Source organism: Oncorhynchus mykiss, chromosome 32 (genome assembly GCF_013265735.2).
Source record: "Oncorhynchus mykiss isolate Arlee chromosome 32, USDA_OmykA_1.1, whole genome shotgun sequence".
Lineage (NCBI taxonomy): Eukaryota > Metazoa > Chordata > Actinopteri > Salmoniformes > Salmonidae > Oncorhynchus > Oncorhynchus mykiss.
The window spans coordinates 1726662-1739340 of record NC_050572.1 but is presented as its reverse complement, the minus strand read 5'-3'; the positions used below and the strand labels follow the sequence as shown (position 1 = coordinate 1739340).

The window sequence follows — 12679 nt, the reverse complement described above, 5'->3', positions numbered from 1 at the left end:
AAAGTCATGGAGCCATCCTGCTTCTGGCCAGTCTCTCAGCAGAAAGTCATGGAGCCATCCTGCTTCTGGCCAGTCTCTCAGCAGAAAGTCATGGAGCCATCCTGCTTCTGGACAGTCTCTCAGGAGAAAGTCATGGAGCCATCCTGCTTCTGGACAGTCTCTCAACAGAAAGTCATGGAGCCATCCTGCTTCTGGCCAGTCTCTCAGCAGAAAGTCATGGAGCCATCCTGCTTCTGGACAGTCTCTCAGCAGAAAGTCATGGAGCCATCCTGCTTCTGGACAGTCTCTCAGGAGAAAGTAATCTACCAATGCTGCTTCATTCATTAATTTGCCATTTTTAATGCAATGGGCTTTAGCAATTATTGTTTTATCAGTTACTGAGTTCCTCAAAATGAATTTGTTAATTAGTTAGAAGAGGAATAACAGTCAGAACAGTTAATTTGAAAATAAGGTCAAAGACAGTGTTTCCCATGTATTAATTTGGCAGCAGTGGCCCAATGCCACAACTCTGGTGTTACTAGCACAATGTTTTAACTCACTGATGTTCTTATCCCTGGGAGAGGGAGTACTACAATACTACTAACAGCCAGCAGTTTATCCCTGAGAGAGGGAGTACTACAATACTACTACTAACAGCCAGCAGTTTATCCCTGAGAGAGGGAGTACTACAATACTACTACTAACAGCCAGCAGTTTATCCCTGAGAGGGGGAGTACTACAATACTACTAACAGTCAGCAGTTTATCCCTGAGAGAGGGAGTACTACAATACTACTACTAACAGCCAGCAGTTTATCCCTGAGAGAGGGAGTACTACAATACTACTACTAACAGCCAGCAGTTTATCCCTGAGAGAGGGAGTACTACAATACTACTAACAGTCAGCAGTTTATCCCTGAGAGAGGGAGTACTACAATACTACTACTAACAGTCAGCAGTTTATCCCTGAGAGAGGGAGTACTACAATACTACTACTAACAGTCAGCAGTTTATCCCTGAGAGAGGGAGTACTACAATACTACTATTAACAGCCAGCAGTTTATCCTTGAGAGAGGGAGTACTACAATACTACTAACAGCCAGCAGTGTATCCCTGAGAGAGGGAGTACTACAATACTACTACTAACAGTCAGCAGTTTATCCCTGAGAGAGGGAGTACTACAATCCTACTACTAACAGTCAGCAGTTTATCCCTGAGAGAGGGAGTACTACAATACTACTACTAACAGTCAGCAGTTTATCCCTGAGAGAGGGAGTACTACAATACTATTAATAGCCAGCAGTGTATCCCTGAGAGAGGGAGTACTACAATACTACTACTAACAGCTAGCAGTTTATCCCTGAGAGAGGGAGTACTACAATACTACTAACAGCCAGCAGTTTATCCCTGAGAGAGGGAGAACTACAATACTACTAACAGCCAGCAGTTTATCCCTGAGAAAGGGAGTACTACAATACTACTAACAGTCAGCAGTTTATCCCTGAGAGAGGGAGTACTACAATACTACTACTAACAGTCAGCAGTTTATCCCTGAGAGAGGGAGTACTACACTACTACTACTACTAACAGCCAGCAGTGTATCCCTGAGAGAGGGAGTACTACAATACTACTACTAACAGCAAGCAGTGTATCCCAGAGAGAGGGAGTACTACAATACTACTACTAACAGCAAGCAGTGTATCCCAGAGAGAGGGAGTACTACAATACTACTACTAACAGTCAGCAGTGTATCCCTGAGAGAGGGAGTACTACAATACTACTATTAACAGCCAGCAGTTTATCCTTGAGAGAGGGAGTACTACAATACTACTAACAGCCAGCAGTGTATCCCTGAGAGAGGGAGTACTACAATCCTACTACTAACAGTCAGCAGTTTATCCCTGGGAGAGGGAGTACTACAATACTACTACTAACAGTCAGCAGTTTATCCCTGAGAGAGGGAGTACTACAATCCTACTACTAACAGTCAGCAGTTTATCCCTGAGAGAGGGAGTACTACAATACTACTACTAACAGCCAGCAGTTTATCCCTGAGAGAGGGAGTACTACAATACTACTACTAACAGCCAGCAGTTTATCCCTGAGAGAGGGAGTACTACAATACTACTACTAACAGTCAGCAGTTTATCCCTGAGAGAGGGAGTACTACAATACTACTACTAACAGTCAGCAGTTTATCCCTGAGAGAGGGAGTACTACAATCCTACTACTAACAGTCAGCAGTTTATCCCTGAGAGAGGGAGTACTACAATACTACTACTAACAGCCAGCAGTTTATCCCTGAGAGAGGGAGTACTACAATACTACTACTAACAGTCAGCAGTTTATCCCTGAGAGAGGGAGTACTACAATACTACTACTAACAGTCAGCAGTTTATCCCTGAGAGAGGGAGTACTACAATCCTACTACTAACAGTCAGCAGTTTATCCCTGAGAGAGGGAGTACTACAATACTACTACTAACAGTCAGCAGTTTATCCCTGAGAGAGGGAGTACTACAATACTACTACTAACAGTCAGCAGTTTATCCCTGAGAGAGGGAGTACTACAATACGACTACTAACAGTCAGCAGTTTATCCCTGAGAGAGGGAGTACTACAATACTACTACTAACAGTCAGCAGTTTATCCCTGAGAGAGGGAGTACTACAATACAACTACTAAGAGTCAGCACTGTATCCCTGAGAGAGGGAGTACTACAATACTACTACTAACAGCAAGCAGTGTATCCCAGAGAGAGGGAGTACTACAATACTACTACTAACAGCCAGCAGTTTATCCCTGAGAGAGGGAGTACTACAATACTACTAACAGTCAGCAGTTTATCCCTGAGAGAGGGAGTACTACAATACAACTACTAAGAGTCAGCAGTTTATCCCTGAGAGAGGGAGTACTACAATACTACTACTAACAGTCAGCAGTTTATCCCTGAGAGGGGGAGCACTACAATACTACTACTAACAGTCAGCAGTTTATCCCTGAGAGAGGGAGTACTACACTACTACTACTAACAGCCAGCAGTGTATCCCTGAGAGAGGGAGAACTACAATACTACTACTAACAGCCAGCAGTGTATCCCTGAGAGAGGGAGTACTACAATACTACTACTAACAGTCAGCAGTGTATCCCTGAGAGAGGGAGTACTACAATACTACTACTAACAGCAAGCAGTGTATCCCAGAGAGAGGGAGTACTACAATACTACTACTAACAGCAAGCAGTGTATCCCTGAGAGAGGGAGTACTACAATACTACTATTAACAGCCAGCAGTTTATCCCTGAGAGAGGGAGTACTACAATACTACTACTAACAGTCAGCAGTTTATCCCTGAGAGAGGGAGTACTACAATACTACTACTAACAGTCAGCAGTTTATCCTTGAGAGAGGGAGTACTACAATACTACTAACAGCCAGCAGTGTATCCCTGAGAGAGGGAGTACTACAATACTACTACTAACAGTCAGCAGTTTATCCCTGAGAGAGGGAGTACTACAATACTACTACTAACAGTCAGCAGTTTATCCCTGAGAGAGGGAGTACTACAATACTACTAACAGCCAGCAGTGTATCCCTGAGAGAGGGAGTACTACAATACTACTACTAACAGTCAGCAGTTTATCCCTGAGAGAGGGAGTACTACAATACTATTAATAGCCAGCAGTGTATCCCTGAGAGAGGGAGTACTACAATACTACTACTAACAGTCAGCAGTTTATCCCTGAGAGAGGGAGTACTACAATACTACTAACAGTCAGCAGTTTATCCCTGAGAGAGGGAGAACTACAATACTACTAACAGCCAGCAGTTTATCCCTGAGAGAGGGAGTACTACAATACTACTAACAGTCAGCAGTTTATCCCTGAGAGAGGGAGTACTACAATACAACTACTAAGAGTCAGCAGTTTATCCCTGAGAGAGGGAGTACTACAATACTACTACTAACAGTCAGCAGTTTATCCCTGAGAGAGGGAGTACTACAATACTACTAACAGTCAGCAGTTTATCCCTGAGAGAGGGAGAACTACAATACTACTAACAGCCAGCAGTTTATCCCTGAGAGAGGGAGTACTACAATACTACTAACAGTCAGCAGTTTATCCCTGAGAGAGGGAGTACTACAATACAACTACTAAGAGTCAGCAGTTTATCCCTGAGAGAGGGAGTACTACAATACTACTACTAACAGTCAGCAGTTTATCCCTGAGAGAGGGAGTACTACAATACTACTACTAACAGTCAGCAGTTTATCCCTGAGAGGGGGAGCACTACAATACTACTACTAACAGTCAGCAGTGTATCCCTGAGAGAGGGAGTACTACAATACTACTACTAACAGTCAGCAGTTTATCCCTGAGAGAGGGAGTACTACAATACTACTACTAACAGTCAGCAGTTTATCCCTGAGAGAGGGAGTACTACAATACTACTACTAACAGTCAGCAGTTTATCCCTGAGAGAGGGAGTACTACAATACGACTACTAACAGTCAGCAGTTTATCCCTGAGAGGGGGAGCACTACAATACTACTACTAACAGTCAGCAGTTTATCCCTGAGAGAGGGAGTACTACACTACTACTACTAACAGCCAGCAGTGTATCCCTGAGAGAGGGAGTACTACAATACTACTACTAACAGTCAGCAGTTTATCCCTGAGAGAGGGAGTACTACAATACTACTACTAACAGCAAGCAGTGTATCCCTGAGAGAGGGAGTACTACAATACTACTACTAACAGCAAGCAGTGTATCCCAGAGAGAGGGAGTACTACAATACTACTAACAGCCAGCAGTGTATCCCTGAGAGAGGGAGTACTACAATCCTACTACTAACAGTCAGCAGTTTATCCCTGGGAGAGGGAGTACTACAATACTACTACTAACAGTCAGCAGTTTATCCCTGAGAGGGAGTACTACAATCCTACTACTAACAGTCAGCAGTTTATCCCTGAGAGAGGGAGAACTACAATACTACTAACAGTCAGCAGTTTATCCCTGAGAGAGGGAGTACTACAATACTACTATTAACAGCCAGCAGTTTATCCCTGAGAGAGGGAGTACTACAATACTACTAACAGCCAGCAGTGTATCCCTGAGAGAGGGAGTACTACAATCCTACTACTAACAGTCAGCAGTTTATCCCTGGGAGAGGGAGTACTACAATACTACTACTAACAGTCAGCAGTTTATCCCTGAGAGAGGGAGTACTACAATACTACTACTAACAGTCAGCAGTTTATCCCTGAGAGAGGGAGTACTACAATACTACTACTAACAGTCAGCAGTTTATCCCTGAGAGAGGGAGTACTACAATCCTACTATTAACAGCCAGCAGTGTATCCCTGAGAGAGGGAGTACTACAATACTACTACTAACAGTCAGCAGTTTATCCCTGAGAGAGGGAGTACTACAATACTACTACTAACAGTCAGCAGTTTATCCCTGAGAGAGGGAGTACTACAATCCTACTATTAACAGCCAGCAGTGTATCCCTGAGAGAGGGAGTACTACAATACTACTACTAACAGTCAGCAGTTTATCCCTGAGAGAGGGAGTACTACAATACTACTACTAACAGTCATCAGTTTATCCCTGAGAGAGGGAGTACTACAATACTACTACTAACAGTCAGCAGTTTATCCCTGAGAGAGGGAGTACTACAATACTACTACTAACAGTCATCAGTTTATCCCTGAGAGAGGGAGTACTACAATACTACTACTAACAGTCAGCAGTTTATCCCTGAGAGAGGGAGAACTACAATACTACTACTAACAGTCATCAGTTTATCCCTGAGAGAGGGAGTATTACAATACTACTACTAACAGTCATCAGTTTATCCCTGAGAGAGGGAGAACTACAATACTACTACTAACAGTCATCAGTTTATCCCTGAGAGAGGGAGAACTACAATACTACTACTAACAGTCATCAGTTTATCCCTGAGAGAGGGAGTACTACAATACTACTACTAACAGTCATCAGTTTATCCCTGAGAGAGGGAGAACTACAATACTACTACTAACAGTCATCAGTTTATCCCTGAGAGAGGGAGTATTACAATACTACTACTAACAGTCAGCAGTTTATCCCTGAGAGAGGGAGAACTACAATACTACTACTAACAGTCATCAGTTTATCCCTGAGAGAGGGAGTACTACAATACTACTACTAACAGTCATCAGTTTATCCCTGAGAGAGGGAGTATTACAATACTACTACTAACAGTCATCAGTTTATCCCTGAGAGAGGGAGAACTACACTACTACTACTAACAGTCATCAGTTTATCCCTGAGAGAGGGAGTACTACAATACTACTACTAACAGTCATCAGTTTATCCCTGAGAGAGGGAGTATTACAATACTACTACTAACAGTCATCAGTTTATCCCTGAGAGAGGGAGTACTACAATACTACTACTAACAGTCATCAGTTTATCCCTGAGAGAGGGAGTACTACAATACTACTACTAACAGTCATCAGTTTATCCCTGAGAGAGGGAGTACTACAATACTACTACTAACAGTCATCAGTTTATCCCTGAGAGAGGGAGTACTACAATACCACACATGGCGTGCGTCTTTATTATTGAATTCCGCCATTTGTAAGATGTTACAATAACCGTCCACATTTACTTTTCCTCAGCCAACAAGATGAGTAACAAACAGCCAAATACTAGCCTGTCAATCTGCTATAGCAGAAAAGTGAACCTATTCTATTGGCCAGCTTGTAATTCTGTGCGACAAAGAAACAAACAGACTCTGGGACAGTTGTAGGAGATAAATCCCAAATTCAATCAACCAGTAGGCCTAGACTTCATAAAAAACACAACATTAAAAAGCAATGAGTCTGATACAACAGCTCAGAACATTTAGATAATGAGGTTGATTAACTATTATTTAATTATAAAGCACAGCAATGCGCACAAGGCAGCAGGCCACATATACAAATGTTCCTTCCATTATGCAATTAGCAGGAAAACACTTGTCAAAGGTACACTGCACATGACAGATGGAAATATCTGATAATATGACTTGGATTATCAACAACTAGCATGGGTTACAAATATGACTAGGATTATCATGGGTTACTAATATGACTAGGATTATCATGGGTTACTAATATGACTCGGATTATCATGGGTTACTAATATGACCGGGATTATCATGGGTTACTAATATGACCGGGATTATCATGGGTTACTAATATGACTAGGATTATCATGGGTTACAAATATGACTAGGATTATCATGGGTTACAAATATGACTGGGATTAACATGGGTTACTAATATAGACTAGGATTATCATGGGTTACTAATATGACTAGGATTATCATGGGTTACTAATATGATTGGGATTATCATGGGTTACTAATATGACTGGGATTATCATGGGTTACTAATATAGACTAGGATTATCATGGTTATTAATATGACTAGGATTATCAACAACTAGCATGGGTTGCTAATATGACTAGGATTATCAACAACTAGCATGGGATGCTAATATGACTAGGATTATCATCAACTAGCATGGGATGCTAATATGACTAGAATTATCATCAACTAGCATGGGTTGCTAATATGACTAGGATTATCAACAACTAGCATGGGTTGCTAATATGACTAGGATTATCATCAACTAGCATGGGATGCTAATATGACTAGAATTATCATCAACTAGCATGGGTTGCTAATATGACTAGGATTATCATCAACTAGCATGGGATGCTAATATGACTAGGATTATCATCAACTAGCATGGGTTGCTAAAATGACTAAAATGGTGCCTTTAACTAATGGACAATGAAAGAAAGTTGATTTGAAAACCATTAGAACGTGAGAGAAATGTGCTACTGGTTTCAACGGCATATGGAAGTCTAAATAATTTCCTCCACATTTCTATGGTCTGATTTTGGCTGCTTTGAAAGACATGTCTCATAATATGTAGTAAAACCTTCCAACTAAACTAAATGCATACTGCCTCCAGCTCATTGCAAAGTGGAGTGTGACACTCTGAAAGCCTGCCAACAACCGCTGCTTATACACTTGAATGGCAAATGGGAAGCGCGCTACAATTACCAGTTGAGAAATAAAAACAGTAGCCCTTTTCAATCGTGGCCATCAAAACTGTTTTTAACACACGATTGCATTTAGAATTATTACGCAATGATTGGGCTTATAAAAGCACATTTCAGTCCAGCAGCAACAAACAAGCGGTTTGAGGAGCTGTCGAAGCAGCTCTCACAGTGTCTGACTGATTCTCCGCTCCAATTAGGCTCTGTATATGTATGCTATGCTCGTGCTATGCTCATAAGATGAATAATGAAAATGCATGTGCCAATTTAATTCCACAAAAATTATGCACATTATCCTATAGACCGATAAGCATGACCGGTCCAATGTATTTCCATCGACTGGTATTTCCATCGACTGGTATTTCCATCGGCTGGTATTTCCATCGGCTGGTATTTCCATCGACTGGTATTTCCATCAATTAATAGGCTAAAAATAATTATTTTGGAATTCTTCGTTTTTTTCTTCTCCCGGACAAATGGCCGGCGCCAATTTTATTTATCGTTTTTTGATTCTTCTTTTTTGGGCCAAAAGCTTCTATTACCGGCTACCGGAAATACTGCCCCACACACCACACAGCTCAGAGAGAAAGTACAGCAACAGGCTACTTACAGTCAGCAGCAGTGAAGTTGGGCAGCGAGTCGTAACTCTTCTCTACATTCATGATGTCCTGGAGGTGGAGAGAGGGAGGGAGGGAGAGAGGGAGAGAGGGAGGTGGAGAGAGGGAGGAGAGGGAAGAGAAGAGGGAAGAGGAGAGAGGAAGGGAGGGAGAAATTAAACCAGGAAAAAGGGAGCAGCAAATTAAACTAATTTCTCTTCCTACACCATTCCTTCCTTCCCTGAACCTTGATTATTCACTGTCAATGTTCCAAATGGCACCCTATTCCCAATGTAATGCACTACTTTGGACCAGGACCCTATGGCACACTATTCCCTATTTAGTGCAGTAATTCATTTATTCTATTAAAAACACATCAAATGGATTATCAGAGTGACACGTCGTTCAGTAATGTAATTTACATGTCTAGTATGAAGACGTTGCCTCAGAACGCGCGGCGAGACGTCGCCTCAGAACGCGCGGCGAGACGTCGCCTCAGAACGCGCGGCGAGACGTCGCCTCAGAACGCGCGGCGAGACGTCGCCTCAGAACGCGCGGCGAGACGTCGCCTCGGAACGCGCGGCGAGACGTCGCCTCGGAACGCGCGGCGAGACGTCGCCTCGGAACGCGCGGCGAGACGTCGCCTCGGAACGCGCGGCGAGACGTCGCCTCAGAACGCGCGGCGAGACGTCGCCTCAGAATGTAGAAAATAAAATTGGTTTGAATGTTTTTCACCATTAACGATATCACAATCAGCTGAGCAACAGTTGGAGTTTGGGCACTAGATGTAGGCCTAGTTGTTCATTATATTAAATCTGTGCTTTTTTTTTCATTGAAATTCAATGAAATTCTTCAAGGCAATGAAAAAGAGTAGCGTAGGATGTGCTGGATAACAGTTGAGGTCCACCCCACACTGACTGGGCCAATCCACCATCCTAGTGTACTGTGTTAGGTTCTAACGTTCAGAGTAAACATTTACTCTTCCTCCTGAGTCTCCTCCTACACATCTGCACAAGCAGTGATATTTAACCCTTCCTCCTGAGTCTCCTCCTACCCATCTGTACAAGCAGTGATATTTAACCCTTCCTCCTGAGTCTCCTCCTACCCATCTGTACAAGCAGTGATATTTAACCCTTCCTCCTGAGTCTCCTCCTACCCATCTGTACAAGCATTGACTCTTTACTGCTAGGCTGGACACTAAGTGATACGGGCCATAAACTTTACATTTCTTCCTTAACGTGACCTGACCTGGACCCCCCCACCTTTCATCACTAATCCATGGCTAATCCTTATCAATGCCTGCCAACGCGATCACATTGCCGACACTCAGTACATTCCAAGCTCAATTGCCCCCACCATATACCTTCCTCCTATAGATAGCCGAGGGACTATTAACACCAGAGGTTAATGGTTATTAATGGTCATTTCTCTATTGAAACGAATCATTAATAAGGATTTAAAGTTCATCAATCCAAACCTATCAGAAGGAGCCATCGGGATGCAGCATGGGTCTTGAATACAGACGCTATGGACTGTTACACAGGACAAAGTCACGTGTTAGGGCAACTCAGGGGTTTAAAAGTCTACCACAGTCTTGTTTGAGTCAAGGTAAACGGTGTGAAACTCCAGGAATAACACACAAAAAATAACAGAACCTTCTCACCAGGACCATTTTTCTCTTTGATTTTGAATTATAAGACCGGTTAAGGTATCAAAAAATATATTTTTAAAAGTATTTCATGAAACATTTCATTTTTGCTATTAGCCAATAGAAACACAGTGAATAACAGATAGTCATTACTGCTATTAGCCAATAGAAACACATTGAATAACAGATAGTCCTTACTGCTATTAGCCCATAGAAACACAATGAATAACAGATAGTCCTTACTGCTATTAGCCAATAGAAACACATTGAATAACAGATAGTCCTTACTGCTATTAGCCAATAGGAAACACATTGAATAACAGATAGTGCTTACTGCTATTAGCCAATAGAAACACATTGAATAACAGATAGTCCTTACTGCTATTAGCCAATAGAAACACATTGAATAACAGATAGTCCTTACTGCTAATTAGACCATAGAAACACATTGAATAACAGATAGTCCTTACTGCTATTAGCCCATAGAAACACATTGAATAACAGATAGTCCTTACTGCTATTAGCCAATAGAAACACATTGAATAACAGATAGTCCTTACTGCTATTAGCCAATAGAAACACATTGAATAACAGATAGTCCTTACTGCTATTAGCCCATATAAACACATTGAATAACAGATAGTCCTTACTGCTATTAGCCCATAGAAACACATAGTCCTTACTGCTATTAGACCATAGAAACACATTGAATAACAGATAGTCCTTACTGCTATTAGCCCATAGAAACACATTGAATAACAGATAGTCCTTACTGCTATTAGCCCATAGAAACACATTGAATAACAGATAGTCCTTACTGCTATTAGCCCATAGAAACACAATGAATAACAGATAGTCCTTACTGCTATTAGCCCATAGAAACACAATCAACTCACCATCAGTACGACCAAGAATATGTTTTTCGCGACGCGGATCCTGTGTTCTGCCTTACAAACAGGACAACGGAGTGGATCCTATGCAGCGACCCAAAAAAACGACTCCGAAAGAGAGGGAAACGAGGCGGTCTTCTGGTCAGACTCCGGAGACGGGCACAGCGCGCACCACTCCCTAGCATTCTTCTTGCCAATGTGCAGTCTCTTGACAACAAGGTTGATGAAATCCGAGCAAGGGTAGCATTCCAGAGGGACATCAGAGACTGTAACGTCCTTTGCTTCACTGAAACGTGGCTCACTGGAGAGACGCTATCCGAAGCGGTGCAGCCAACGGGTTTCTCCACACATCGCGCAGACAGAAACAAACATCTTTCTGGTAGGAAGAGGGGCGGGGGCGTATGCCTCATGGCCAACATGACATGGTGCGATGAAAGAAACATACAGGAACTCAAATCCTTCTGTTCACCTGATTTAGAATTCCTCACAATCAAATGTAGACCGCATTATCTACCAAGAGAATTCTCTTCGATTATAATCACAGCCGTATATATCCCCCCCCAAGCAGACACATCGATGGCTCTGAACGAACTTTATTTAACTCTCTGCAAACTGGAAACAATTTATCCGGAGGCTGCATTCATTGTAGCTGGGGATTTTAACAAGGCTAATCTGAAAACAAGACTCCCCAAATTTTATCAGCATATCGATTGCGCAACCAGGGGAGGAAAGACCTTGGACCATTGTTACTCTAACTTCCGCGACGCATATAAGGCCCTGCCCCGCCCCCCTTTCGGAAAAGCTGACCACGACTCCATTTTGTTGATCCCTGCCTACAGACAGAAACTAAAACAAGAGGCTCCCACGCTGAGGTCTGTCCAACGCTGGTCCGACCAAGCTGACTCCACACTCCAAGACTGCTTCCATCACGTGGACTGGGAGATGTTTCGTATTGCGTCAGATAACAACATTGACGAATACGCTGATTCGGTGTGCGAGTTCATTAGAACGTGCGTTGAAGATGTCGTTCCCATAGCAACGATTAAAACATTCCCTAACCAGAAATCGTGGATTGATGGCAGCATTCGTGTGAAACTGAAAGCGCGAACCACTGCTTTTAATCAGGGCAAGGTGTCTGGTAACATGACCGAATACAAACAGTGCAGCTATTCCCTCCGCAAGGCTATCAAACAAGCTAAGCGCCAGTACAGAGACAAAGTAGAATCTCAATTCAACGGCTCAGACACAAGAGGCATGTGGCAGGGTCTACAGTCAATCACGGACTACAGGAAGAAATCCAGCCCAGTCACGGACCAGGATGTCTTGCTCCCAGGCAGACTAAATAACTTTTTTGCCCGCTTTGAGGACAATACAGTGCCACTGACACGGCCTGCAACGAAAACATGCGGTCTCTCCTTCACTGCAGCCGAGGTGAGTAAGACATTTAAACGTGTTAACCCTCGCAAGGC

At 42.7% G+C, this 12679-nt stretch overlaps 1 protein-coding gene across 2 annotated transcripts in view; it reads right to left on the bottom strand.

Moving 5' to 3' along the window:
* Positions 1-12679, bottom strand: part of fam91a1 (family with sequence similarity 91 member A1) — a 113564-nt gene that overhangs the window by 85778 nt on the left and 15107 nt on the right. For both annotated transcript variants that reach the window (XM_036970971.1, XM_036970972.1), the window contains exon 4: positions 8687-8744. In XM_036970971.1, coding sequence (XP_036826866.1) covers positions 8687-8744 — 58 coding nt within the window. The remainder of the gene's footprint in view (positions 1-8686; positions 8745-12679) is intronic.